At 36.4% G+C, this 27,754-nt stretch overlaps 1 protein-coding gene across 1 annotated transcript in view; it reads right to left on the bottom strand.

Moving 5' to 3' along the window:
* Hacd1 (3-hydroxyacyl-CoA dehydratase 1) overlaps positions 1 to 27,754 on the bottom strand; it is a 66,660-nt gene that overhangs the window by 19,293 nt on the left and 19,613 nt on the right. Inside the window, exons 3-5 of the mRNA XM_090385600.1 lie at positions 21,344 to 21,451; positions 9,597 to 9,718; positions 2,335 to 2,374 (exon numbers count right to left, since the gene is read on the bottom strand). Coding sequence (XP_090241726.1) covers positions 2,335 to 2,374; positions 9,597 to 9,718; positions 21,344 to 21,451 — 270 coding nt within the window. The remainder of the gene's footprint in view (positions 1 to 2,334; positions 2,375 to 9,596; positions 9,719 to 21,343; positions 21,452 to 27,754) is intronic.

Genomic DNA, 27,754 nt, shown 5'->3' with positions numbered 1-27,754 from the left:
TCTGATTTACTGGCCCACTATTTCTCTATACAGTTGTTCATCAGAGTCATTAGGCCTATAACAACTCCTACTCTCAATTTTGCTTTCCCCGTGTCACACCAAACTGACTCAACATTCCATGCCCATCTATGTCAACTGGATATACTTCCTTAGATTTTAAGCATTTCTTAACTAACAGCATAAACCCTCCTCCCTTCCTAAACACACTGTATCCCCTAAATTCCAATTCTGCATTCCTTATATCTGTGTGACACCATGTCCCTGATATCCCAACAATATCTGCCTTTGATGTTTTGACTAGCACCTAAAATTCATTTTCTAAACTCGTTGAGCATTGTGGCATTAAGGGCAAATTACTACTATGGATAATAGGATGGCTGAGTGAGAGAGGACAAGAGTGGTTATCAATGGCCACTGCTGGTCCGACTGATGTTTTCTGTATTTATTAATGACACTGATGAAGGTATATCAAGCTTAATGTTTCCAGAGGCTACAAAGATTGGCAGGGTTAATGACAGTAAAGGTACACTGCTGCAACAAGATATAGAAAAATTAGGTAGATGGGCTAAGAAATGGTAACTGAAAATTAATATTGATAAATATAAGGTACTGCATATGAGTAGCAGTAATCCCAGAGTAACATACCAATTGTGTGGTATGTCGCTCAGGGTAGTGGAAAATGGAAAAGGCCCTTGGGTTAATTGTGTAGTCTGAAGTTATCTGAGCAGTGCAGACAGGCTGCCAGGACAGCTCAAGGGGTCTTGTCAATGATATACAGGAATTTTTATAGCAGGGATAAGGAACTGATTATCCCATTGTATAAGACAAAGGGTCAGGCCACATCTTAAGTACTGCATAAAGGTCTGGAGACCTCATTTTAGAGGATGTAGATTTTCTGGAACATGTGCAGAGAAGGGCAATAAGATTGGTGAAGGAAACAAAAAAAAAAAAAGGTCCTATTACCAAAGAAGGTTTCAGTATTGCAAACTGCAGCATCTGGAGGCTAGATCACTTGTTAATCTGATTAGGGTGTTTAAGGCTTTGAATGGCTTGAACAAACAATGCTGATAGGAATCTTCCTCTTATTCAGACTCAGCACACAAGAGGGCATAAATTCAAATTCAGGTTGCAGGATTGACGGGTGGAGGTTTGCCTTCAACCGAAAGGTTGTAGATTGCTGTAAACACACTTCTTCTGGAAGTGGATAGTTTGAATGAATTCAAGGAAGAAACGGGCAAACTATTGGCATGGATTGATAGGTGAAATGGATTTTTTTTTTGGTTGATGCCATATAAGCTTGCTTTCTTGCATCATTCATTTGTCACTACTAATACAATAATTTATATAAAATTTATAAATATTCAATCCATAAATTTTTCTGGTCATAAGATCATGTATTTTTTGCAGACTATATGAAAATACTTAATATATATTTCTTTCAATAGTTCTACATTAATGTATTGTTTGGACTTTAGTGTGGCCCACAAACAACTCAGCACTTGACAACCCTGCTACAGAGTATGCCATTTTGGATGCGCTTGGTAATACCCACCAGCTACCTCCATAGTCTCTCAAGAAATAGCTCAGAAGTGCTCACATGGAGTGGCATACACTACTGCTACCTGGGTTTAAGGGCATACAGCAGCCCTACAAGTTCTATATTTCAGTAAGGGATGGGGAGAGGTTGCTACCATTATTACATCCAAGTTGTCACTAATGACCAGTATACCATTCTCCATTAATTGAATATGTATATTCATTGGCATTTTACCGTTAAATGTGACTAATGAAACTATCATTTTCTATTTACAGTAAAGACAATCTACTTGCATATCCTAACAGACAGAAAAGAAAGCTTTACTATTATATGGTCCTCTCTGACTGAATTAATGAATCAAATGATATGCTTATAAGTAGTTCATTTAGCCTATTTACAAAAGATAGAAGGCAAAAAAATTTGTGACCCACCTATATAAAAAAAACCCTACTATAGTAGAGAATTTTTTTATGGTGTGTTACAGCTGCTCACTAGATATTCTCCAACATTAATGCCCCAATTCCATCGGAGCAATATGGCCTTAGGTGCATATGGCCTCTTAAAAACATGGCCAGCAATATGGCCTCTTAAAAACCAAATAACAAACAAACAGCCCCAATTCCACACATTCTCATCAACACAATGTTAGTCTAAGAAACACTGCTTATGCAAATAATTAGTACAACAAATTATGTGGATGCAAGGGAGAGAGATAACATATGACTTTCATCTCTCTCCTACAGTTAGGATATTAAAGAAATTTCTATTTTGTAATACAGCAGTAAATAAGTACTTACTGTCACTCCACATGGATATAATACCAGGAAAAACGAATACCTAGATATGAAATAATTATAAATGTGAGTTGGTTATAATGTGAACAATTCACTTTAACACACACAATAATAATAATAATAATAAGCAACTGAAAATGAAGTGTTTTCTGCATTCAATATGTTGGAGCATGTTCTTCACAACTTCACACTGCAGCACATTATTGATAAAATGGGCAGGGCATATTAAAATGTTACGTATGAATTTCCCAATACTGCTAAATATAGTTAAACTATTAATTTCTTTTTCTAAACAATATTTTATGTCCTTCAGATGAAGAAATGGCATATACAAAAAAAAAAAAAAAAAAAAACTATAATTGACAGCAGGATTGGGCTAACGTTTCTGAATTTAATGTTAAAAATTGGAGTAAGTATTGCTGTTTAGATTCTACAATTTATAAATTTACATTAAATTTCTAGATTACTAATCAATTACTTTACATCAATAACAAAGTTGTTCCCAAACCTCAGTATAGTCTAAAATTGTATTTCTGAAATGAATCTGATTTAATTTGAAGGAAAAGCTATTTATTTGTTTTGTCCAAATAAAATCAGTTTATGCTGATTTCAGGAGTACACTGATAAATTTATAAATCGAAATCTATAAATAAAAAAAAAAAAAAAAAAATCTATAAATCATAAATTTTCATATATCATACAAATCTATAAATCAAAAATCTTGGTCCAATTTGATTATCAAATTTCAGCCCAAATATAATTAAAAAGTTCCATAAAACAAGAGTCTAAACCTAAAAATAAGCAAGATAGGTCCTAGTGCCTTTTAACTGAAACACCCTATATATACACACTGCATAACCATATTTTGACAAACTATGGCTAAGCTAGTTACAAAACAGACTCATAATTCAAAAACCTAATACATGTATGCAGCAAGGTTACCTTTGGCACATACCATTTTCAACCCCCCCCCAGTGCCTCTATCAACTTCTGGTAAGTTGCAATCAGAATTAGTCCTGACTGCTGCTGTGAAGCTGATGCTAGAGCCTGCTTGGAGGAAGGCTGTTTTGGTCACAACCTAATCTGGGGCTATAATTAGCTCCACAGATGTTTACTGGGACTGAGGTCCAGAGTTCTGAGTTGATCAGTGCAACATTGACTTCATTTTCCACAAATCAATTTTGATCAAACCTCACTGTATAACAAGCAGTTGCTATACCAACAGATCCTCTTTCACAGTATTGCAATGGCATAGGCAACTCATAATTGAGTAAAATGTCCAGGTTTCAATACCACTAACAGAATGCTCCCACCAAACTTCATGGTTGAGATGATGTTCCAACAGGATGTGTTCTCTGGGCAGTCCCACATCTTTTCCAGTGGGATTAAAAATTGTGCAGTGAGCTTTGTCACTCCTTAGTACCTTAAACATTGTTCTATAGTCCATGAACAATAACACTCCAAAAACACCTTTTCAAGGTAGCCACAACATTTGAGTTTATGCACAGCTACCCTACCATTGAACCCAAGCCTATGCAGCTCCATTGAGTTAATGTACCAACAGAGGTTGCTGGACTGCTTTTCACAAATGATGTGTGACATTAAAGAGATTAACATTCTGCAAGTTTGACAGAATCCAGACCTTTCAACATTGAGTCTTCCACCTGTGAATAAAATTGCTGTGGTAGATTCAGATAAGCCACAGTTGCATGCACAGAAAAGTTACTGATATGGAGTGATTAAGTGAGTGTGATAATATTTGATATTAAAGTAGGTCCAAAGATGGCCTAAAGTAGGTTCTTAAAGGCTATATATGAATTTATGGACTGGGCCACTGCAAAAGAAATTAATTTTGATTTCCAGAATGAACATAACTATAAAAAAAGAAAAATTAACAAAATATAATACTTATATGAAATTCAGTTCAGATTGATTTAGAGTGGAAACAGGTGTTAAGTACAAATGCACAAATTTTGGGAATGATGAATGCTTCCAGGTAAAAGTTACTAAGATTTTCTTGGTAAATTTTAAATCTGTGTGCAATTTTTATTATATTATAAACTGTAGCTTAAGATATATATTTAAGTATATCACTGAATAGTAATAGCCACACAGTGCAAGGAAGCCACAGGCTTTTGTTGCACTGGCCAAAAAGAGTAGAAAAAAAAAAAAATAAATAAATAAAATAAAAAAACACACCAATTATTTGCTTTCCTCCTGACCTTTGAATTTATTCAAACTGTCATCCTCAACTACCTGCAAAAGCAACCTGTTCAGCAATCAATAACGCACTAAGAAAACTTCCTAGAATCTAGTCTAAACCTCTTTCCCTATAATTTGAATTTATACTCACAAGTTCTGGAATTCTCTATAACATTGAAAATTCCTCCTTCATCCATTTTACTAATTCCTCTCAGAGCCCTATAAACCTCAATCAGGTCACCCCTGAGGTGCCTGATTGCAAGCTCTGTAGCCCACATAATCAGAGGCTTTCCTCATGTGTTAACCCTTTTGCTGATCTCACTAGCAATAGGCCATCTTTGGACCTTTTCAAGAAGGTCCATGTCTCATCAGATGAGGTCTCCATACTTGAACACACTATTCCAAATGTGGTCTTACAATTGCCTTATATACTAGGACTATGACCTCCATACCTCTATAGGATAAATGTTCAATAAATCATTGATAGGACACCATGGGCTTTTCTGGTTGCCTGTTTACATTGCTCAGAAAACTTATCTGCCCATATTGTTTACCCAAAGATCCCCTTCTTCCTGTTTTTTAATTCAACCCCACCAAGTAGGTAATTTTGGGATTGCTATTTTCCAAGTGCATTTTGCTGCATTAAATATTGCCACTTCACTGACCATTCTTGCAGCCTGTCTAAGTCATTCTAAAGGAGTGCTGCCTGGTTACTGATTGAATCTTTACATTTTTTTTTTTTTGAAAATCAGAAACAAAGATATTGACAATGTCAGAAGGTTTGATGTCAAAATGCAGACAGTGTCCAAGAACTGATACTTCGTGGGCCCCACTTCTGACTTTATTCCAATCTGAAAAATATCCATCAATCACAACACTTTGCCTTCTGCACTGCAGCCACTCAGCAATCCTAGAATCTTAATTTTTCCAGTAATCCCAACATGTTCCAGCTTATATGGTAACCTCTCATGAAGGACGAAGTAAAATGCTTTGCTAAAATTCAAACACTATGTTGAAATTGTTCCCTGCATACAGCTCTTGAGTAACTGTGTCAGAATAGCCTGCTAAGTTAGTTAAACATGATTTTCTCTTCACAAAACCAAAATGCCCTTGGATTGCACTCTTAATCACTGCCTCTAATTTTTTCCCTACCACTGAAGTCAGACAAACCAGTCTGTAGTTACCAACTTCCCCCTCAGAACTGCCTTCATGTATTGGTGATACATTGGCACTTTCCAATCCAAAAGGAATCTTGAGTCCAAAGGTGCCCTTATAATTAACTTCAGTGGTTCAATACACCCCTGCTGGCAGCCCTCAAAATTATTGGGTATATGCCATAGACTCCAGGAACCTTACTTCCCTTTATGCTTGAAAGTTTTTCTAATAAAGTCGACTAATTTCAAAGTCAATAATCACATGACTTGGCCTCACTCACACAACCTCTTCTCAGCACGAAGGTCATTCTTCATTAAAGACAGATGCGAAGTACCTGTTCAATTCATTCACAACATTGGCTGGGTTGTCAAAGACTTTCACACACCCAGTACATAAAGGTCTGGATCTGATTTGTATTTCTTCCTTGTATTCACATACATGAAAAATTCCTTGTCCCCATTCTTTGCTCTCTTAGCCAGTGCTTTCTCATATGCAGCCTAGTCCTCTAAGTTTCTGTGGTACTATTAGAAATCACCTTGTAGCTGTTGTAGACTTAGTACTTTTCATCACTAACTATCCCAAGCTATCTTTTTCTGCTCTATTAGAATGGGCAGCTCTGCATTAATCTATTTCAGCATTCTCCTTCTGCAATATTTTGTTAATGGTATGTATGCATTCATGACAGCTGATTTTCGCTTTAAAAGATATTCAATAATTCAAGTGTATTTTGTCCCCAATTTGCAATCTGCCAAATTAATAGATGCCATACAGACACTTATGTCATCAAAATCCTCTCTTCTGAAATTAAAACTTGTGCTTTTAAGTACTGCAGCATCTTTCTTCATCTTCCAACAGATGATTGTGTGATCACTACCTGCCAATGTTCCTGCATTTTAAGCCCTTTGATATCATCTAATTCATGAGTAATGATGAAGTCAAGAATATTCTCACCCCTAGTATTAATCTTTGACATGCTGGAACAAATAATAATCATCTAATTTATTTATAAAAATTTTTCCCCAAGGCAAGTTTCCCTCCCACTAATTCCAATCAATCTGGGACAGAATGGAGTCACCCATAATAAGACATTTGTGCTTGCTTGCCCATTCAATCTGCATGTAAAGACTCGTCATATTCTTCTGGTCTGTAGATTACTCCCACTCTCATTGTTCCTTTGCTTCCAATTAACTCACACCACACAAATTCTATGCCGGCAGATGTAACTTTAGACTAAGCAAAAGCTCTATTCACACTCAGGCCACCACCATCCTTTCTGCCTTCCCTAAATACATTATACATACCATAAGTGCAACTCTTCATCCCCAATATCTGGGTGGCATCATGTTTCTGTTATCCCTATTATGTCAGCATTAGCTGTCCTAACCAGAAGTTCAAATTCAGCCATTTTATTGACAACACTCCTGACATTACTGTAAATACAGTTAAGACTAAGTATTCTTCTATATTTAACTATCCTGATATACTCCTTGAAGTTATTTAGCAATTCCAAAATTTAGTTTAAAAAATCCAAGCATGGGGGAAACTTGCCTTTGTCTAAATGGTAGAGAAGCAGAGGTGAAACCAGCACTCCTTAGTACCAACACAACATCTGCTAGTTCCTTCAGTGATTCAGTTTCATCTAATAATGCACCAGTTTTAATTTAAACTCACTATATTCCATTCAGGACATAGAAAAGAATCTTTAGTTTAGCTGGAGCTACTGACAAGGACAACTTTGGAATACATGCCACACTTATACAATGGGCTCTTGACTTAGAAGAGAATTGCCTGCAGATTATATATTGTAATAAATAATCTGCAGGCAATTGAATATTAATATGTAATAACTGCCTGCAGATAATTTGAAATTTTTACAAGTTTAAGTGTAACTAATTCCACCATTAAAAGTAAGTAAAATTAATACTCTGATTGCAACTATAGCAATGCCTATCCCAGTACTAATCCTAAAAGACCCAAAATTATAAAAAATATCACAATACTGTTTAACTTTTCTAGTGGTTAAATTTGTCAACAGTTTCATTTCTGTAATATTTTGGCAATTTAAATTCCCTAATATATTGTAAATTTAAACATTAATTTTTCTAAAGTTACAATTTTACTTTAATAATGGTTGCAACAAGATCCACTTGTAATACAAAGTCTAAGGATATTGTAACCTAGATAGAAATGCCCACAGGCATTTCTGGTGCAAGTCATGAGCTCATCATTTATGTAGCTTGTGGCATGTATTCTAAGGTTGGTCTAGTGGACAAACCTAGCTCAACTGACAATTCTTTTCTTTGCACTCAATGTAAGTAAGGTGTGTACCAATTTCAAATTAGAAATTTTTGCATTGCGAGAAGAATGAGTCGCCAAAGAAACGAGTGCTTGCCCTAGAAACAAATGTAACTGGGGGCTTGTCAGGGATTTGCATTTCATGACCTGTCAAGTGATGCACCCCCAATTCAGGTCCCAGATAAGAATAGTAAAGTGTATACTGCTCTGGTTGGAGGTAATCTAGTTTTATTGGTAGACTACTGTCAGGAAAACGGATAATACTTTTTGTAATAAAGACAGGTGGACCAGAACCAGGGTGTGTTTGCCAGGAGCAACAATTGATAATGTTACCAACAGATTGTCAGATTTTAAGGGGAGTAAGGAATAATCATTATTATTTATGTAGGGGCTAATGATATTAAACTAACAGATCTGAGAATATGGATCAAAGTAATGCTTGCACTCACCTCGAGAATTCTTGTTTGTTGTTACAACAAACAATGTTGGCAAGATGTTCTGAGGGTGACAAAATTTCAAATGAGTGAGATGAGAAAGATTGGATTTACTAATAACTTGTTCACACCTGTTGGAAGCTGTAGTGTAGGCAGAAAACAAACTGGATGTTTTGGAATAAGTCAACTGTGATATGCTTTATTCTTATCCTAAACCACATTAGGACACTTTTTCAGAAAATCATGGTTCAGATAAAGAGTTCCAAGTGGAAGGGAAATGAAGGATTTCATCCCTACAAGAATTGATCACAAGACTAAAATCAGCCATTCAATTACATTTATTTAACACAGACTACATGCCAAATGTTCTTTAAGAGATACACAAAGTATGATTAACAAGTTCAAGTTTAATGCACATATGCCACAGATTTTTTTTAAAATCTGTCTGGATAGGGAGGGGAAGCCAGACTTCTTTAAAAACCGTTTTTTAATTTTCCAGATGAAAAATAAAATATACATCTATCAAGCAACCTTCACTAGAGACAGACTAATTTTTCCACAGTGAGAAGAGAAAAAAGAAAAGCCACTCCCCTCTAGAACAGACTCAACCACAGATTTGAGTGTGAAAATGCCTATTAGACTGTAGGTGGCAAACTGAGTGGTAAGAGCGCTATTGTCAACAGCCTTAGCATCTACCAGTTCAGACAATATAGCTGGAAAAGCAAATTAAGAGCATTAAAATCATCAAGAAATATCTAATATATCAAATGAATTTGTTTGATAGAATCAGTTCAAGATATTCTGAACAAAAGGAGATAAAAAAAGAAGAGATTCTGTGAGAAAAGTGAGTAGGGCTTAGAAGACACTTTGGGAAGTTTAGTTCTTGCAGTCTGTTTTGTTTTAATGCACTGCTGGAAGAAAAAAAAAAAAAAAAAAAAAATCTGGCAAACACGAAGTAGTTTACAGATATGGCATATACATATATCAAGGTATATTAAAGATTCATTTTAGTTTTACTGATTTTTATTTATGGCAGATGGTACAGGGATGTTTGCTTCCTTGCATTTTTCTGCAACCTTAATACCAAACCTAAATTTTGGAAACCTATACATTTCATTAGATTACAAAATTCAATCCAAGACAGCATATCACACAGAAATTACTTTTTTTTTTACTAACCTGCACCACACAACAATATAAGGGAGAAGATTCAACTGATTTAAAGAATAGAAACTAAAACGTGTCACTTCAGCTATACTCCATGCTATCAAAAGTAAAGGAACTCCATAAGTATTCTGAACCTATGAGGAGAGAGAAAATATTATTTAAAAGTAAAATATAATTGAACTAAGTTAAAACAGAAAATTATATATCTGGAACCACAATGAATTCACTTTAGATTTAGTCAGTTCTCTTATATCACCAACAATTTCTTACTTATGTAAAAAATTTAAATAACAAACATTCTGAATTCAAGATGGAAGTATATAATCTTTGTTCTGAATGTAGCTGAGTATTTTTGCAATGTCTTTAACACATACAACATGAAGAAATTATAAAGAAAAGGATTATGGGTTTTAATGTCAAAAATGGAGACTATTATAATCCAAGATCTGTATGGCCTCTATTAACTAGGCAGGTAACAACAGGACAAGCAAATACAGGGAACTAAGAAACACCTTTAATGAAGCAGCCACAGAAGGCACGAATGCAATTTGCAGAACTGAACAAAAAGTACCCTTTTATTCCCTTTGCTAGTCTTGTTGCTCTTCTCTGCACCTTTTCCAACAGATCAACATCCTGAAATGGGGCTTCAAGACCTCTAATGCAGTACTCAACATGTGGCCTAAGCAATGCTTATAGAACAGTATAATTGCCTCCTTGTAAATTCCTCCATATTACTCACAAAAACCCATTAGCTCTCCTGGCAGCCTGTCTGCACTGCTCATAACTTCACATCTGATTACATGATTACTTCCAGGTCTTTTGTTTTCCACTACCTTGAGTGTGGTACCACACAGCTGGTATATTAGGCTGGGATTACTGCTACCCATATGTTATACCCTGCAATTGTCAATGTTAAACTTCAATTGCCATTCTGCCTAATTTTTCTAGATAATGTTAAGTAGCATACCTTGATTACTATCATTAACCATCCTACCAACCTTCGTATATTCTGCAAAGTTAAACATTAAGCCTGATATATCATTAATGAACACTGAAAACAACAATACAGTGGAGACTCCGTGAATAACATTAGTTCAAGATAAGTAATGTCCACTGATAACATCTGTCTTCTCCCACTCAACCACCCATTTATTGATAGCAATAACTAGATCCTAATGCTGCACTGCTTCAATTTATATAGAAGTCTTATGTGGAATAGTATCAAAAGCTTTTCTGAAATCCAAGTGTTCCAAAAAAGTACATCACACCTTAAAATTGTAATTGTCGTCCAAATAGCGTAAGTATATGGCAATATTTCTTACAGATTGCATCAGATAAGATTGACACGCGTAGCTGATGTAATATTGCATCAGCTGTTACTTCCAGCTATATACAGCAAAGTTTTTCTGTTTAATTAGCTTAAATTGGCATATTAACTTATTTTCTAGAGTAGCTTTATATTCCTAGTTAAGATACTTAGTTTAAAGTTTAACTTAGATAGAGATTTTGTAGGTATTACTTAGTATCGGTAAGGGTATCAAATCCACATGTTACAAATTGAGCTTTGCTGAACGAGAAGTTTTTTTAGCCATATTTAGCGGCTTTATTGAACAATTGTTATATTAAATTATTTTCTATAAGTAACTTATAGACCTGGTCAGGATCCTTAGTTTATTCTGAATTGAGACAGAGAGATTTGAAAGTTAATTAATACTTAAGTATCCGTAGTATTTACCGCTCGTAACTTGCTGCCATTGTTATATGATACGTTATCTACATTATAGTAAATTAATCAGTAAAATCTATTAATCTTGTTAAACTTCATTGTCAATTAAATTGTACTTTTTAACTAAATACATGTAACAACATAGATTTTACAAACTTTACATAATTAATTAATTTGATACAGAAGTTATAAATACGGAACTCGTAGATAATACTCTATACTGAAAAATATATATAGCATTATAACTGTATTGGTATACAAGTTTAGGGTTATAATTTTGTACTGAAATTGAAATTTTATTGAAATTAAATCGAAATAATGACTCAGACCAGAGCAGCAAAGCATAAGGCTCGAGCTAATGGGAGTGCTGTGGCTCAGGTAAGAACTGAGGGGGGGGGGGATTGCCCACTGAATCAGAGCCTTCTAAAATGCACTGCTTGCTTGATGTTTGTGGAGAAAATCGGGTACGGAACATGATATTGCCATGGGGGATGTCTTTGTGTGTGCACACGATGTAAGGAAATCAGGCAACAACTCAGCATTATGGGCTTATATGAGAGCTTGAAGGACATGGTGGATGCCCTTGAAGGATCTAAATTGAGGGGCCCATCAAGCTCTCAGCTGCCCACATCAACCCCAGAGCTTGCACTTGGTCATCATGCAACACAGCAGCAACCCCCAAGACAGAATGCGCTGGTCCCACAGGAACTAGTAGCTGGTGACTATTGTCAGGGAAACGGGGAACATGGTATGTAAAAGGATAGGTGGAACAGGACCAGGGTATGTCTGCCAGGGGCAAAGGTTGATCACGTTGCAGAGTGGATATCATCTTTTAAGGGCACAAAAGGTGATATAGTTACACACGTTGGAACTAACGATATTAAGAGTAGGAGACCAGCGGAATTACTTAACAAGTACAGGTCACTGCTGAAAAAAAAAAAAAAAAAAAGCCATGAATTAGGGTTGAATTTGAAAGTGTCTGCAATTCTGCCCAGACACGATAGGAGGGAGTATATGATGAGAGCCTTTTAGATCAATTTGGCCTTGGAAAGATTGTGCAAGGCTCAAAGGGTAGAATTTGTCAGCCTCGTCTGTACTTGTTAACAGGAGAGACTGCGTCTACAGGGATGGGATACACTTAAATAGAAAGGGTGCAAGAATATTTGCTGATGCTATCGAGGCAGTGTTAGGTGGGTCGGAAAACTGCTAGCTTGGGGGGATACAAGGACTAATAGATTAACAGTAGCAACAGGCAGAGGTGAAAGTGATTCTTGCACTGCTTTTATTGGAATGAGCAGCAGCCTGGAAAACAAGATGCAGGGCATTTCAGAGACTGCTGGGAGTCATTTCAGTACAAGTAAACACATGGGTTGTGTTAGAATAGCCAAGAATAGGAAGAGGTGCATGTATACTTGCGTGTGCACCAATGCTAGGAGTTTGGTAAATAAATTTGATGTGTTGCTCAAAACATCAAAAGGCAGATATTGTTGGGATATCAGAGATGTGGCATCACACAGATATAAGGAATGCAGAACTGGAATTGGGGAGTATACAATGTGTACAGAAAGGATAGACAGGGAGGAGGGATTATGTTATTAGTTAAGAAACTAAAAATTCAGGGAAGTATGACCAGTTGACATCGCTAGAGAGTGCAGTGATGAGTCAGTTTGATGTGACATAAGCACTGGGAAATAAAAATTGAGAGTAGGAGTGTGTTATAGGCCTAATTACTGATGAGTCTGATAAACAACTGTACAGGGAAATAGAGTGGGCCAGTAAATCAGAGCATTTTATAATAGGGGATTTTAATTTCCCAGATACTGACTGGAATTTGTGGGTTGGTCACTCACACACTAGCAAGGCTTTTGTGATTTATTGGATGATTGTTTTCTACAGCAGAAAGTTCATGAGGCAACTAGGGGAAGTAGTACTCTTGATCTGATTATCAGTAGTGATTCTTCATGCATTAGGAATCTGCAGATAAAGGAACCAATAGGTGGCAGTGATCACAGTGTGCTGAAGTGGGATTTACTCTAAGAGGTAACTACCATCAGGAGTAAAGGGAAGGGTTTTTGATTTTGTAATAACTGAGAGGAAAGTGGAGGAGACCATTGTAGTCACGTAAAGGAGACTACAATGGTCTCAGACAGTATTTAAATTCTATATAGTGGGACCAACTGATGATGTTACCAACAACAAATTCAAAATGGGAAGCATTCAAAGAACTTATCTTGGAAGCTACTATGCTTTACATACCAACTAAGAAATATTGTTCAAGGCAGAAAAGAAAAATGCATGGGATACATATAAATTAATGGGTGACATGGAAGCCTATGATAGATATAAGCTGGTCTGTAACCAAGTCACAAAGGAGATTAAGCAGGCAAAGGCAGATTAGGAGAAATCCTTGGCAAAGGAAAACAGCAAAGAGTTCTTTACCTATGTAAACTCTAGAAGGCAAGAGATGAATCAGATTGGTACACTGGATATTGATGGTTCAACAGTTGAGGATCCTGCTCAAGTGGCTAACAAACTAAACTATTATTTTGCATCTACATTCACACATGAGGAGTTATTTAGGAAGGGGACTGCCAGAGGTGAAGTAAACTCCAGCAGTGAGCTAGATGATTTTGTAATAACTGAGAGGAAAGTGGAGCAGAAATTGTTGAGGATAAACATAAAAACGGCACCCGGGGTGGATGGGATCTATCCAGTTATATTAAAGGAGGCAGCAAAGGAAGTAACGAAACCCTTAGCCATAATTATGAGAGCTTCTTTGGACTCAGGGGAGGTACCCATAGACTGGAGATGTGCAAATGTGACCCCAATTCACAAAGGAGGATCAAAAGCTGACAAGTAATTATAGACCTGCGAGTTTAACTTCTGTTCCAGGAAAATTAATGGAGGCACTGGTTAAAGAAGCACTGCAGGATCATCTAGACAAGACTTCAGTTATAGCTCTGACACAACATGGTTTTGTAAGGGAAAGTCTTGCCTGACCAATTTGATATTATATATTTGGATCTTAGAAAGGCTTTTGATACTGTTGCACATGGAAGACTGCTGCACAAATTGGAGCAGTGTGGCACTGGAGGCAAATTGCTACTCTGGATAAAGGGATGGTTGAGGGGGAGAAGACAAAGTGGTAATCAATGGACACTGCTCATCATGGACTAATGATATTAGTGGAGTCCCTCAGGGTTCAGTGTTGGGTCCATTGTTGTTTTCTGTATGTATAAATGATATTGATTATGGTATATCAAGCTTAATGTCCAAGTTTGCAGATGACAAAGTTTGGCAGGGTTGTTAAGGACACTACTGATGCTATGCTGCTGCAACAGGATCTGGAAAGGTTGAGCAGATAGGCTGAGAGGTGGCAAATGAAGTTTAACATTGAAAAATGTTAAGTACTACATATGGGAAACAGTAACCCCATAGCAATGTATCAACTCTGTGGTACTACACTGACAGTGGTAGAAAATGAAAAGGACCTGGGGGTAATTGTGCAGGCAGATATGAAGTTTTCTGAGCAGTGCAGACTGGCTGCAAGAGTAGCTCATGGTGTCTTGTCAATGATATACAGGAATTTTTCTAGCAGGGATAAGGAGGTGATTATTCCCTTGTATAAGGCAATGGTCAGGCCACACCTAGAGTTCTGTATACAGGTCTGGAGGCCTCATTTCAAGAAGGATGTAGAGCTGCTGGAACGAGTACAGAGAAGGGCAACAAGATTAACGAATGGAACAAAGGGTTGCTCTTACGAAAAAAGATTTAAGTTTTGCAAATTACAGTGTCTGGAGACTAGGCACTGGCGAGGTGATCTAATAGAGGTGTATAAAGCCTTGAATGGTTTGAGGCTGCTCAATGCTGATGGAATTCTTCCTCTTGCTCAGAATAATCACCTGAGAAGGCAAATTCAAATTGAGGAAAGATAGATGTGAAGAAATTTGCCTTTAGCTAGCAGGTAGTTGGTTTGTCGAATAGATTTCCATCCCTTGTTGTGGAAGTTGATAGCTTAAATAAATTTAAGGCTCAGCTGGACAGGTATTTTGAATGAATGGAGGGGTGAAATGGGAGTGTTTTTTTTTTTTGGCTGATGCTGCATAAGCTTGCATCATATGCCTCTACTAATGCTAAATAAGCATGCTCTGCAGGAGTTGCAGTCATTCCTTGCGTGGGTCCGAATGGTGAGTTACGTGCAGTTGACGCCACGAAGAGAGCTATTGTTGCTTTACATAAGGAAGGATGATCTTCATGTCATATTGTTTATAGAGTGTCTTGTAATCAGTCAACAGTGAGTAAATTTCTTTCCAAACACAAGAATACTGTTTCTGCTAGTAGGAAAAAAGGAACCGGTTGCAAATGAGTCTCTATTCAAAACTGCATTTTGAAGCGTTACGGTTTCTAAGAAACCGTAACACTTCTTCATTTGAGCTGAAAAGAGAATGGGAAGAACACACAGGAGTGGTAGCAAGTGCAGTAACAGTCAGAAGATACCTCTTCAAAAATGGACTTGTAGCCTGTCATCGTAAGAAGTAGCCCTTCCTTGCACAAAAAATGAAATTAATTTGATGTAAGGAGCATGTCAAATGGACCCCCGAGCAGTGGAAGTCCGTTATTTTCTTGGAGGAGAAAAAAATTCAACCTGCTTGGCTCTGATGGGAGACAAATGATTTGCCGTAGACATGGTGAAGAATACCATCCAGACTGTATGGTGTCTACAGTGAAATTCCCTACCAGCCAAATGGTATGGGGGTGCATTTTGTATCGCAAAGTAGGTCACCTGCAGTTTATAAAAAGGTTCCGTAAATGCCAATGGATACCTGGCTATATTGGAAGGCAAACTGCTGCCAACCATTTCAACCTGCCAAGTAACTGCATCTTTCAGAAAGACTCTTCTCCTTGTCATCGGGTAAAAAGTGAAGTAGGCACTTCTGTAGTTACTTTAGTTTCATTTCTGCATTAGAGGTTTGACAGTAATGTGTTTACATTTGTTACAGGTAAAAATTGGTTGGAAGAATGGTCCATTACAACTCTTAACTGGCCAGGAAACAGCCCAGACCTGAATGCTATAGAGAACCATTGGCATAGTGTGGAATCTGCAGTTGCCAGAAGGAAAACAAAGACCCTTGGTGAACTTCAAGAAGCCATAATTTGTGTTTGGAACCACGAACTAACGGTTAATTATCTTCAGATAATTGATCTTGTCAATGCCTTGACAGGTACTGCTGTAATCAGGGCCAGAGGCAGTTCAACTAAATACTAGTTTGCACCTGGTGAACTTTATTTTGTTTTCCATTTAAAATGATAAACTGAAGCAAATTGAGGGCTTCCAATAACATTTCAGCCATAATTGTTGTGTTTATCAAAAGTGTTGTATAAAGGTTGCAAATGTTCATTTTGGAATATTTTGAGAGCACCTGTCAATTACTTAGCTTTGCTTTATCTATTAATAAATATCTTTTGTTTATATTTCTATTTGTGATGCTAGTCATTAATGTAACATACCATTGCGAAAAATGGTTAGAAATGCAAAATTCCTAGGTGAGGCACTTTCTTTGAACACCAGTATATGTGGCACCTCTGTAGCCAGGAGCAGCAGTGCGTAGCACACGCTTCTTGATCAGACGGGGGGGGGGGGTTCAAGCCCATGAACACCAAATACGGAGGATGCGGAAAGGTCAGGGAATGACCACCGCATATCCCTGGAGCAATATGGCCTTAGTTGCTAATGCTCCTAAAAACCAAATAACAAACAAACCAGTATATGTTAAAATTTGCAGATGGTAACAAGATCAGTTGTTAATGACTAGTGCCAAGTACTCCTTCAAACTTGGTCAGGCTTCAAGAATGGTCAGAAAGAGGCAACTATATTTTAGTGCAGTTCTTACAAAATGCAAGTTCTTACATTTGTGGAATAGCAATCCCAAGACAACTTATACATTACAAGAAGGGGAGTTAAAGAGACAGTAGAGGAGGAGAGATTTATGCTCCTAGCAGATCAAAGATCCATAGTGTCTGACCGATGATTTATCAAACATTTTCTTGTAGAAATAAGGATGCCTTAATCCCACCGTATAAGGAAAAGGTGAAACCGCACTCTGGAGTACTGTATCCAAGTATGGAGACCACACACCTAAAGAAATGTATCAACCTTCTTAAAAAAAAGGTTGAAAGATATGTGAATGCTTAGGGAAATCAGCAAGAGGGTGCCCATATGAAGAAACACTTTGAATATGCAGGCTACAAAGCTTGGTAATTAAGCACTTCAGACAGGATCGTAAAATGGCATGTACAACATGATAAACATTTAAATTAAAATAAATGTGCAAGGTGAAATTCAGTTATAAATGATACTAGAAACTAGGAGATATAAATTCAATTATGGAAGATTGTGGTATATATTAGATTGTAGGTAGTTTTCTTTTAGCCAACAAATAAATCAGTAACAATACTTCAGCACCTAAGTAATGAGTGGAACACAAGAAGAGTACTTTTTTTTTGTTAATGAAGTGAAAACCTAAGGTTTCCTTGCTCTATATATTGAATTGCTTCTCTTCACTTCAACAATTTAATTTATTTGTATAATAAACAAATACACTTACCTTTCATCCTTACAAAAATTTATTATTTGGCACACTTTTCTTTTATATTGCTATCCAAGGTTACTAGGAAGATTTGTCATTGCAACAAATACAAAGCAATGCAAGTAAAAAAAGAAATTCAATAAAGAATGTTTTAAGCTCTAGTCTTCATAGCACAAGGCTTTATGCTCCAAAGTTATATGGCTTTTTTGCACCTTGGCTAATTATAGAAATCTGCATTCACACGAACTTATACAAGTAAACATTAAAAAAAAAAGGACTAAAATCCACTTTGCATTAGTAGAGGCATTTGATGCAAGAAAGCAAGCTTATGCAGCATCAGCCAAAAAAAAAAAAATAATAATAAAATAAAATAAAATGAAATAAAAATAAATAAATAAATAACCACTTCCACTTTACCCCTCTGTTCGTTCAAAATACCTGTCCGGCTGAGCCTTAAACTTATTTAGGCTATCAACTTCCACGACAAGGGATGGAAGTCTCTTCCACCAACCAACCACCCACTGGCTAAAGGCAAATTTCCTCACGTCTATCCTACATCTGTCTTTCCTGAATTTGAATTTATGCCCTCTCAGGTGATTATTCTGAGCAAGAGGAAGAATCCCATCAGCATTGATGCATGCTCAAACCATTCAAGGCTTTATACACCTCTATCAGATCACCTCGCTGGTGCCTAGTCTCCAGACACTGTAATTTGCAAAACTTAAGCCTTTCTTCGTAAGAGCACCCCTTTGGTGAATGGAACAATCTTGTTGCCCTTCTCTGTACTCGTTCCAGCATCCCTACTCCTTCTTGAAATGAGGCCTCCAGACCTGTATACAGTACTCTAGGTGTGGCCTGACCATTGCCTCATACAAGGGAATAATCACCTCCTTATCCCTGCTAGAAAAATTCCTATATATCATCGACAATACACCATGAGCTACTCTTGCAGCCCATCTACACTCCTCAGAAAACTTCATATCTGCCTGCACAACCACCCCTGGTCCCTTTCATTCTCTACCACTGTCAGTGTAGTACCACAGAGTTGATACGTTGCTCTGGGGTTGCAGTTTCCCCATATGTAGTACTTTACATTTGTCAATGTTAAACTTCATTTACCACCTCTCAGCCCATCTGCTCAACCTTTCCAGATCCTGTTGCAGTAGCATAGTGTCAGTAGTGTCCTTGACAACCCTGCCAACCTTCGTATCGTCTGCAAACTTGGACATTAAGTATGCCAGCTGGAAGACTGAAGTATTTAACTGAATACTGGCCAAACTTCAAAGATTAATTGCTCAAGTGATACTAAGAAAGTTCATATAAAAGTGGATAAGGGAAAGATGGGGTCATTTCACAATTCTGTCACTAGTACTGTAGCACTTCCTAACAGCAATATGTCAGTCCTGGAAACACTTACTGAGAAAATATCTGCTTTGGAGTTCCTAACACAAATGATCAGGGTATACTATGTAAAAAGCATTTACATCCATGCACTTGCAACAAAAACAGCACTCTGAAGATTATTATTAGTAATCTTAGTAAACAATGCAAGAAAGCAAACTTATGCAGCATAAGCAAAAAAATAAACATTTCATTAAATAAAATAAATTTATCTAAATTTAGATTTATTCATTTTTAATTTGGATGGCAAATCCTGATGTGTGCAGGTTCACCGTATTTGCCAATGATGCGAATAATATTCATAATGAGCATGTATGGGATAGTGACAATCCTTGTATAACAGTCAAAACTAATTTCCAGATTTTGGCAAGATGTATGGTGCAGTTGTTGGAAGCCAATTAATCAATTTTATGTGAATAACAATCAGTGAAAAAAAACTGTACCCTATTTTTGGGGAAAAAAAGCTGCCAGACCTTTTTGAAGATCTTCCTTTGATGTGATGACATATGTATTTTCATTATGATGGAGCCCACTGCATTTTATCCCCCCACCAATTATCTGAATTGTCACTATCCCAACCAGTGGATTGGTCAAGGGGTGTGGGTCTTTATCCTGGGCCAGCTAAATCTCAAGTCATTACACTGCTCATCTGGGATCACAAAAAACCATTAGCATACATACAAAAGGTTAACTATAGGGATGCACTGCATTGGAGAATTTTGGATGATGCAGATTACATTTGAAATGATCAACTGATGACAGAGAACAATGCAAGCATTATTACAACATGCAGAAGTGTGTATCCAAATAGGCAAACATTTTAAGCAACTATTATAAGATGTTATAAAATAATTGATTTTCCAACTTAAAAGTTAAGTTGGAAATAAGTGGGATTAATGTAACATTATTATTTTCGTCTCTTAGTTTTTTTTTATTGTTCTTAAATTAAATTCAAAATAAATTCATGTTTCAGACTAGAACAGCAAAGTAAAGGGCTTAAAATAGGGAATGATTCTGTTCGGTAGAGAACTTCTGAGAAATACAAATCATGATTATTAGATGCATTACTTGTGCCCTCTTTGTGAAGATACCTTTAGCAGGACATGATATTGCCACAGGGTATGCCTCTGCATATTTGATGTAAGAAGAGGGTTGATGCCCAGAAGGATTATGAGAAATGGAACCAATCAAGCATCAGCTGTTCAGCTCAATACTTGAACCCATGCTCCAACATCAGACAACACAATGACATCCTTCAAAGTAAAGATCCTTGGTCCCACAGGAAGTAACTATAGTTGGAGACTTGACTGTCAGGGAAACAGAAAATATACTGTGCAAAAGAGGTTTGTTTGTTTAGATTTTATTGGCGCATTAGCATCTAAGGCTATAATGCGCCAAGACCAGGTAATATATAAAAAAAAAAAAATTTGCAAAAGAGGGCTGGTGCAATAGGACCAGGGTATGTCTGTCAGGAGCTAAAAGACAACATCATTACAGAGTAGCTATCATCTTTTAAGGGCACAAGAGGTGATACATTGTACATGTTAGTAGTATTAAAGTAGGAGATAAGAGGATTTAATTAAGCACAGAGCAACACTGAGAAAAAGTCACTGGTTAGGATTGAAACAAAGTGTTTGAAATTCTGCACAGGCACAATGGGAGAAAGTCACGAGGCTTGTCAATCGATTCAGCACTGGAGAGACTACAAGGCTCATTGGGTACAATTTTCTCAGGTGGTCTGTGCTTGTTAACAGAAGAGACGGGACACACTTAAATAGAAGGATTAAAAGAACACTTGCTGATGCTATCAAAGTGTTAGGTTTACTGAAAACTGCTAGCTAGGGAGGAGAGAGATCAATTTTTAAAAACAGGGTATATCATTATTATATAATTACCATTACATTCATCATAAAGCCAACAACAGATGCACATTTATTCTTCAACATGAATTTGATATCTATATTTGTGTTTATATTAAAGAAATATCCATTTTATGTTTTTAAATATATATATAAAAAAAAAAAAAAAAAAATTGAGCTACTCACTTCAGGAATGCTATTTAACAATGGCCATACAGCCACTATACGAGACAATATTTGTATAAAAGTAAGAAAAGCAGAAGCTGGAACAAGTCCCAAAAGACAGTGGATTACCTAAGAATATATATAAAAAATTACAATGCAAATAAAATAAGTTCAGTATTAATTAACACACACATTTTTTTTAATAATATTCTATTATTAGAGTACATATATACCCTATAATTTTAAGGAAGGTGTCAAGTGAATGCATTGAACCATTGAGGCTAATTATGAGAGCATCATTGGATTCAAGAGAGATTCCATTGGATTGGAAAAGTGCCAATGTATCTCCAATACATTGAGACAGTTCTAAGAGTGCAGTGGGAAATTACCAACCAGTCACTAACTTCAGTAGTATGGAAAATCATGGAGGCAATGATCAAGGGGAGAATTCAGGATCATTTAGATAGAAATGGAAAGCTGAAGGATATGCAGCATGGTTTTGTAAAGGGAAAAATCACATTTAACATATCTGGTTAGCTATTTTGACAGGATCACTTGTGAGCTGGATTTAGGGAATAATTTCAACATTGTTTATTTAGATTTCAGCAAAGCATTTGACTCAGTCCCACATGGTTGGTTACTTTATAAGCTGGAACAGGTTGGAATTACAGGAAAAATCCTTAGATGGATAACAGTATCACTTCAGGGCAGGAGGCAAAGGGTTGTGATAAGTGCTTATTCCTCAGATTGGAGGACGTAAGAAGTGGGATTCCCCAGGGATCAGTATTGGGACCACTGCTATTTTTAAATTTCTTAAATGACACATAGTTTGAAGGGTTAGAGGGTGTGATGTCTAAATTTGCAGATGATGTAAAGACTAGTAGAGTAGTTAATGATCACCACCAAGCAGAGGTTCTTCAGAGTGACCTAGATAGGCTTCAGCAATAGTCAGAAAAGTGGCAGCTTTGCTTTAATCCAGCAAAGTGCAAGGTCCTACACTATGGAACAGTAACCCCAAAATAACCTATACACTTGGTGGAGTTGTACTAAAGTCAGTAGTGGAAAAAAGTAACTTGGAAGTTACAATACAGTCAGACAAAGTTCTCCAAGCATTGGAGACAGGTTGCAAGGAAGGCCCATGGTGTCCTATCAATGATTTATTGAACATTTGCTAGTAGAGATAAGGATGTAATAATTCCAATTTATAAGGCTCTCGTTAGACCACACTTAGAATACTGTGTTCAAGTGTGGAGACCACACCTGAAAAAAAATAAAAAAGAGCTTCTTGAAAGGGTCCAAAGATGGGTAACTTGTTTGGCAAGATTGTCAAAAGGGCATCCATATGAGGAAAGACTTTGAATATGTGGGTTGCAAAGCTTGGGAACTAGGCACCTTAGAAGAGACTTGATTGAGGTGTTTAAGGCTCTGAGAGGCAAAAGTAAAATGAATTAGGATGAAATTTTCAGTCATAAAAGATTCTAGAAATAGGAGCCATAAATTCAAGTAAGGGGGGGGGGAAAATATTTAGACTGGACTGCAGGAAGTTTTATTTTAACAGCAAGTTTATAAATTACTTTCTGACTAATTACCTACACGGGTGGTAGAGGCTGACAGTTTGGGGAAGTTCAGAGGTTACCTATGGGAGGAGGGAAACAGGTTGTCTACTTCCTTTCCTTTTATTATTTATTTTAATATTTTTCTTCCTTTTATTTTTTTTTGGCTGGTGCAGCATATGCCCCATTACTAATACAAAACATAATGGTGGGAGGGAGGACATGAGGATAGAAATCATGTTTCATAGATGTTTTCTCCTCTGCTTTTTTGGTAATTGTAATCCTGCTGTTGAGATCTCAAAAAATAAATAAATAAAATAAAGGGAAAAAAATTGGTTGGAGCTTTTAAAAATGTTTTTCATAGTGGTGATACAAAAACAGCATTATAATCATTGAAGTCAAGGGGAAAAAAAAAAAAAAAAACTTCCACAATGTATTATTTGTAGATTAACAATCAATCTATCAACAGACTAAGAATCTTATACAGTTGAAGTGCATTCAGTTAACACATTTACATGCACAAATACACTGCATTACAATTTTTATATGATCAGATAAATAGCAATACATCAAATTCTTGATCTGTAAAAATTCAATGCAATGGCCAGCCTTTAAGGCTGACAGATGACTTTTCATGTAAATCTAAATGTAAGAATAATAAAATGAGAATTTTCAAATAACTTATTAATAATAATGCATTTTGTTTTTAAATAATTAGTTTACACAAGCAGATGTCAAGATGGGTGATACTAACCTTAAATCATGTGTGAATACACTTTTTATCATAATCATATCACATTTTTTTTATTTTAATGAAAAATAAAAAATAAATAAAAAAAGTAGTATGAATAATAAGGTTACCAGACACCAAAATGCAGGCACTGGGGATCCTTTTTACTAAATTCAATGGAGCAGTTTTAATATTTAATTGAGAAACTGCAGCAAAAATTGAGCTGCCCAGCCAAATGCTTGAGCCTCATGCTGCAGCAGCAGACAACATGAATACATCCTCTGAAGCTGAGGATCCTTGGCCCTATAGGAAGTAGCTATAGTTGACAGCTCTATTGTCAGTGAACTCTGAAATATATTGTGCAAAATGGACAGGTGGAACAGAACCAAGGTATGTCTGCCAAGGGCTAAAGTAGATAACTTTGTATAGCAGCTATCATCTTTTAAGGACACAAAAATTGATACTTTTGTACATGTAAGCACTAATGACAAAGTGTAGGAGATCTGAGAATTTAATTAACAAGCACAGAGCAATGTTGAGGAAAAAAGTCACAAGTTAAGACTGAAATTGAAGCTGTCTGCAATTCGGCCCTGACACATACAAGAGAATATGCAAGGTTCATGGAGTAAAATTTTTCTAAGTGTGGTCTGTGCTTGTTAACAGGAGAGTGTTTCTACAAGGATGGTATACATTTCAATAGAAGGGGTTAGAATCCAAAGGTAACTTCCAGTCTACTAGAAAAAGTCAAAAATAATTCACATGTGGATACCAATAGAGATATATTTTATACCAACTGGTCATCCCTGCTTTGCATTTTGAAATTTTCAGGAGTAAGTGTTATAAACTTTCAATGCTAAGAGATTCAACACATTAGAAATCAATGACAAATAACTATAAAAATAGAACAGGCTAAAGGAAAACATTGATGGCATTATGGAGAACAATTACATGCAGCAGGTAGAGACAAATTAATCTCCTATTAAAGGATATCAAAATACTAGATTAAGGCAAGTTGCCTTCCACTTGCTACTCATGGTTAAGTGTGGTTAATGGTTAATATCATACTAAATGCCACTGAGTGGAGTTCAGTATCTTCTTTCCTGCATAAACTACAGCCACAATCATTTTCTACAACTTCTCTGCAAGACATATCAGTGATAAACTGCCACCCAAATGACTTAAATTTAAAAATATCTGAGTGATGCAAATGCAAGTTTTCCTTCATTACTGGTTTGACTTTTGTACTACATCATTAATTGTTTTGTCATTTAAAAAAATTTGGCCATAAAAATATTTTTTAGGCTTTGTTAAGCTTCTTTTTGCATATAATTATCAAATGCTCCAAAAATTGAATTTAAGATTAGCATGATTTTTATTGTCCAATTATCGAGAACACTGGCTTCATGTTCGATTGCAGTACTACATTGCATCAGCTCTTCACATGTGTCAGATATCACTTACCACTATACAATGACTAAAACAGGTTTTTGCAAGTTTAATTTGCCAAAAGTGAAGATAATGCATGTAGGCATTAAAAAAATAAGTTATAAAAATGTCTAAAGCACAGGTGGAACATATATCAGAGTTTTATTTTTAAAAATATAGAATTTTTCATATAAAAATGGATTTTTCACAGTTGTGTTCATAATATTATTTATTTTGAGTCTGAGAAATAGATAATACACCCATAGACACACAAGTCATACAGTAATTATAATAACAATAATAAATAATGGCTAACCACATGTAGGGGAGCATTTTTTAAAAGAATGTTGAAACAAAAATTAAAATATTGCAGGGGTGCAGATTATAAAACAAACAGGTATGAAGTGTTAATTATTTAGCATACATGTTTATATGTTAAACATTTTTGTCCAATAGCAAGCATGTTGCATGGCACTGTCAGAACAAGAAGCAAAGTCTTCTGTGGAGTATGGTGGACCATGCAAAGGAGAGTCCAACAAATGTTCCATGGTTTGGATGGCACTGCAGTCACATTCTGTGAGAACAACTGAGCAGCCCCAGCAGGCCAGATTAAATTTTGATCTTCCAGTAAGAGTCCAATATATCTCTTCAATCTTTTCCATGTAGGCCAGTCTAAATCAGCTCTGGGTAGAAGTGCCTCGGACAGCAGGAGGCTGATATGTCCCGCTGAGTTGCTGTCTGGCAACTGCCTCTTGCCAGAGTCAATCTACACTATAGGGATGAGAGCAAAGTGGTATTATCTCATGCAGGATGAGAAATAATGAACTAGTTGTTGACCATAGAGTGGACATTGGGTCAAGTATCCATTTGTTTCTTTCCTTCACACTGTTAACATTTCTTCTAATAGAGAGAGGGGGATAGTATATAAAAGGTTGTTAAATGGTGTCAGTTTGAAGCAATCGGTCACTAGTCTGCAAGTCTGGTTAGTAGAGGGTCTAATTTCGTAGCATGATGCAATCTCACCCAGATAGAACTGGAATATTCTGCAGTTGATAAACTGCAGGCTACAGCCATTGTTCTTAGAGTGTGTTGGTTAACTCCCTATTCAGTTGATGTGAACCTCTGAAGGATGTTGCTCTTTTTCTTTCTTCTTTTAAAAAGAAAAGTGTGTAGTTCAGTGTGACACCTAAATAACAGAGTGCTTATCAAAATTAAGCTAGATGCTGTTCCATGAGATATGATATTCAGTTGCATGTTAGCCCCTTGTTTTCAAGACGGGGGAAAAAAAAAAAAAACAGCAACTAAATTGTTTGCATACATAAAACTCTGGGTCATTCAAAAAAAAAAAAAAACGAGCTGGTCATTTGTATCAATGTTAAACAGCAAAAGGAGCTAGAACACTGCCTTGGGGTAGGCCATTTTTCTGGAGATGCCACCTGCTTCTTTTCCCAACCAGATTAACAAAGTGTTGGGTATCCAAGAGGCAGTAGATTAAACATGACAGGCGTAAGTCCTCGGCAAAGCTGTAAACCTTGTACAGAATTAAGCAGTGACAAACTGTGTCATAGGCAACAGAGAGGTCTACAAAGGCAGCCCTGATGCTGAACTTCTCTTCAAAACTAGTTTCAATAAATTGAGTCAGGTTGACAATCTGTGAGGTGCAGGATCTACCTGGTCAGGAATTGTGATCCTATCAATTTCAGTTTGGATATTATTAGGGATAAGGTGCTTTCAGATCTTTAAGAGAGTGCACAGAAGAGCAATTGGTCTGTCTATAATTCCTTAACATCTGGCATTTTTCCAGGTTTAAGGAAAGCTACAATCCTTGCATGGCACCAGATATTTGGAATGGTTAAATTCCTTAAGCAGTTGTTATAAAGTTATAGGACTCAAAAAATTTTTTTCACCATAGTGTGAAATTATGCCTAAAATTGGGGTTCCTTCCAGGTGTTATGTTGTATTTTACCAGGATATAGTTTAATTGGGCATTGCCATTCATCAGTATCTGGTAGGCAACTTGATCAGCTGCAATTTTAGGCTGTCTGAGGAGTTTTAGCAATTCTACTGATACAGTTCCATGCCTTCCTGCTGCTGTGGATCATGTCCAGGCTGATTATTGTCAATCCATTTTTCTCATGTTGTACTTTGCAGATGGCATGGGATAATTGTGCAGTTTACATACATACAGTACTAAATAATGAACAATGGGTCTATTATAACCTTAGTCTATTTACAATAATGTTTAGCTGATAACAAAACACTTATTTGGTCATGTTTTGCCTTTTATAATTGTCCACTGGAATGGATGATTATAACAGGCAAGATTCCAACAGTAGTCTACCAACATATTTGGATCATTTTCCCCTGTTATCTTTATTCCATTTGAGAAATATCTTGGCAAAACCTTTCACTGTGTTCATCGGAGACTGCTCCCAAGTTTTCAGGATAAAAAAAAAAAAATTTAAATGGGAATGTGGGAAATGAAGCTTTAACAATGTTGTATTCCAACTCTCTGTATGCTAAAATTAGCTAGTCTACAATTTCACTGTAATTTATTTGCTTATAAAGTTCCGGCAGCCATTTTCAAATGCTTCCAGGCTCTTATTTCTGTAGCATTTAATTTTTTAGTGAATTCCTCACCTTGGAATAGCAGCTTGATTTGAGGACACAAATTCCCTCTTATCTTTGCCTCACTGATTCAAGGAAACTTGCCTCAAAACAGGA

Source organism: Mastigoproctus giganteus, chromosome 12 (genome assembly GCF_048544385.1).
Source record: "Mastigoproctus giganteus isolate SK-2022 chromosome 12, ASM4854438v1, whole genome shotgun sequence".
Taxonomy (NCBI): domain Eukaryota; kingdom Metazoa; phylum Arthropoda; class Arachnida; order Uropygi; family Thelyphonidae; genus Mastigoproctus; species Mastigoproctus giganteus.
The sequence above is the reverse complement of the archived record's forward strand: the minus strand, read 5'-3'. Positions and strand labels throughout refer to the sequence as shown.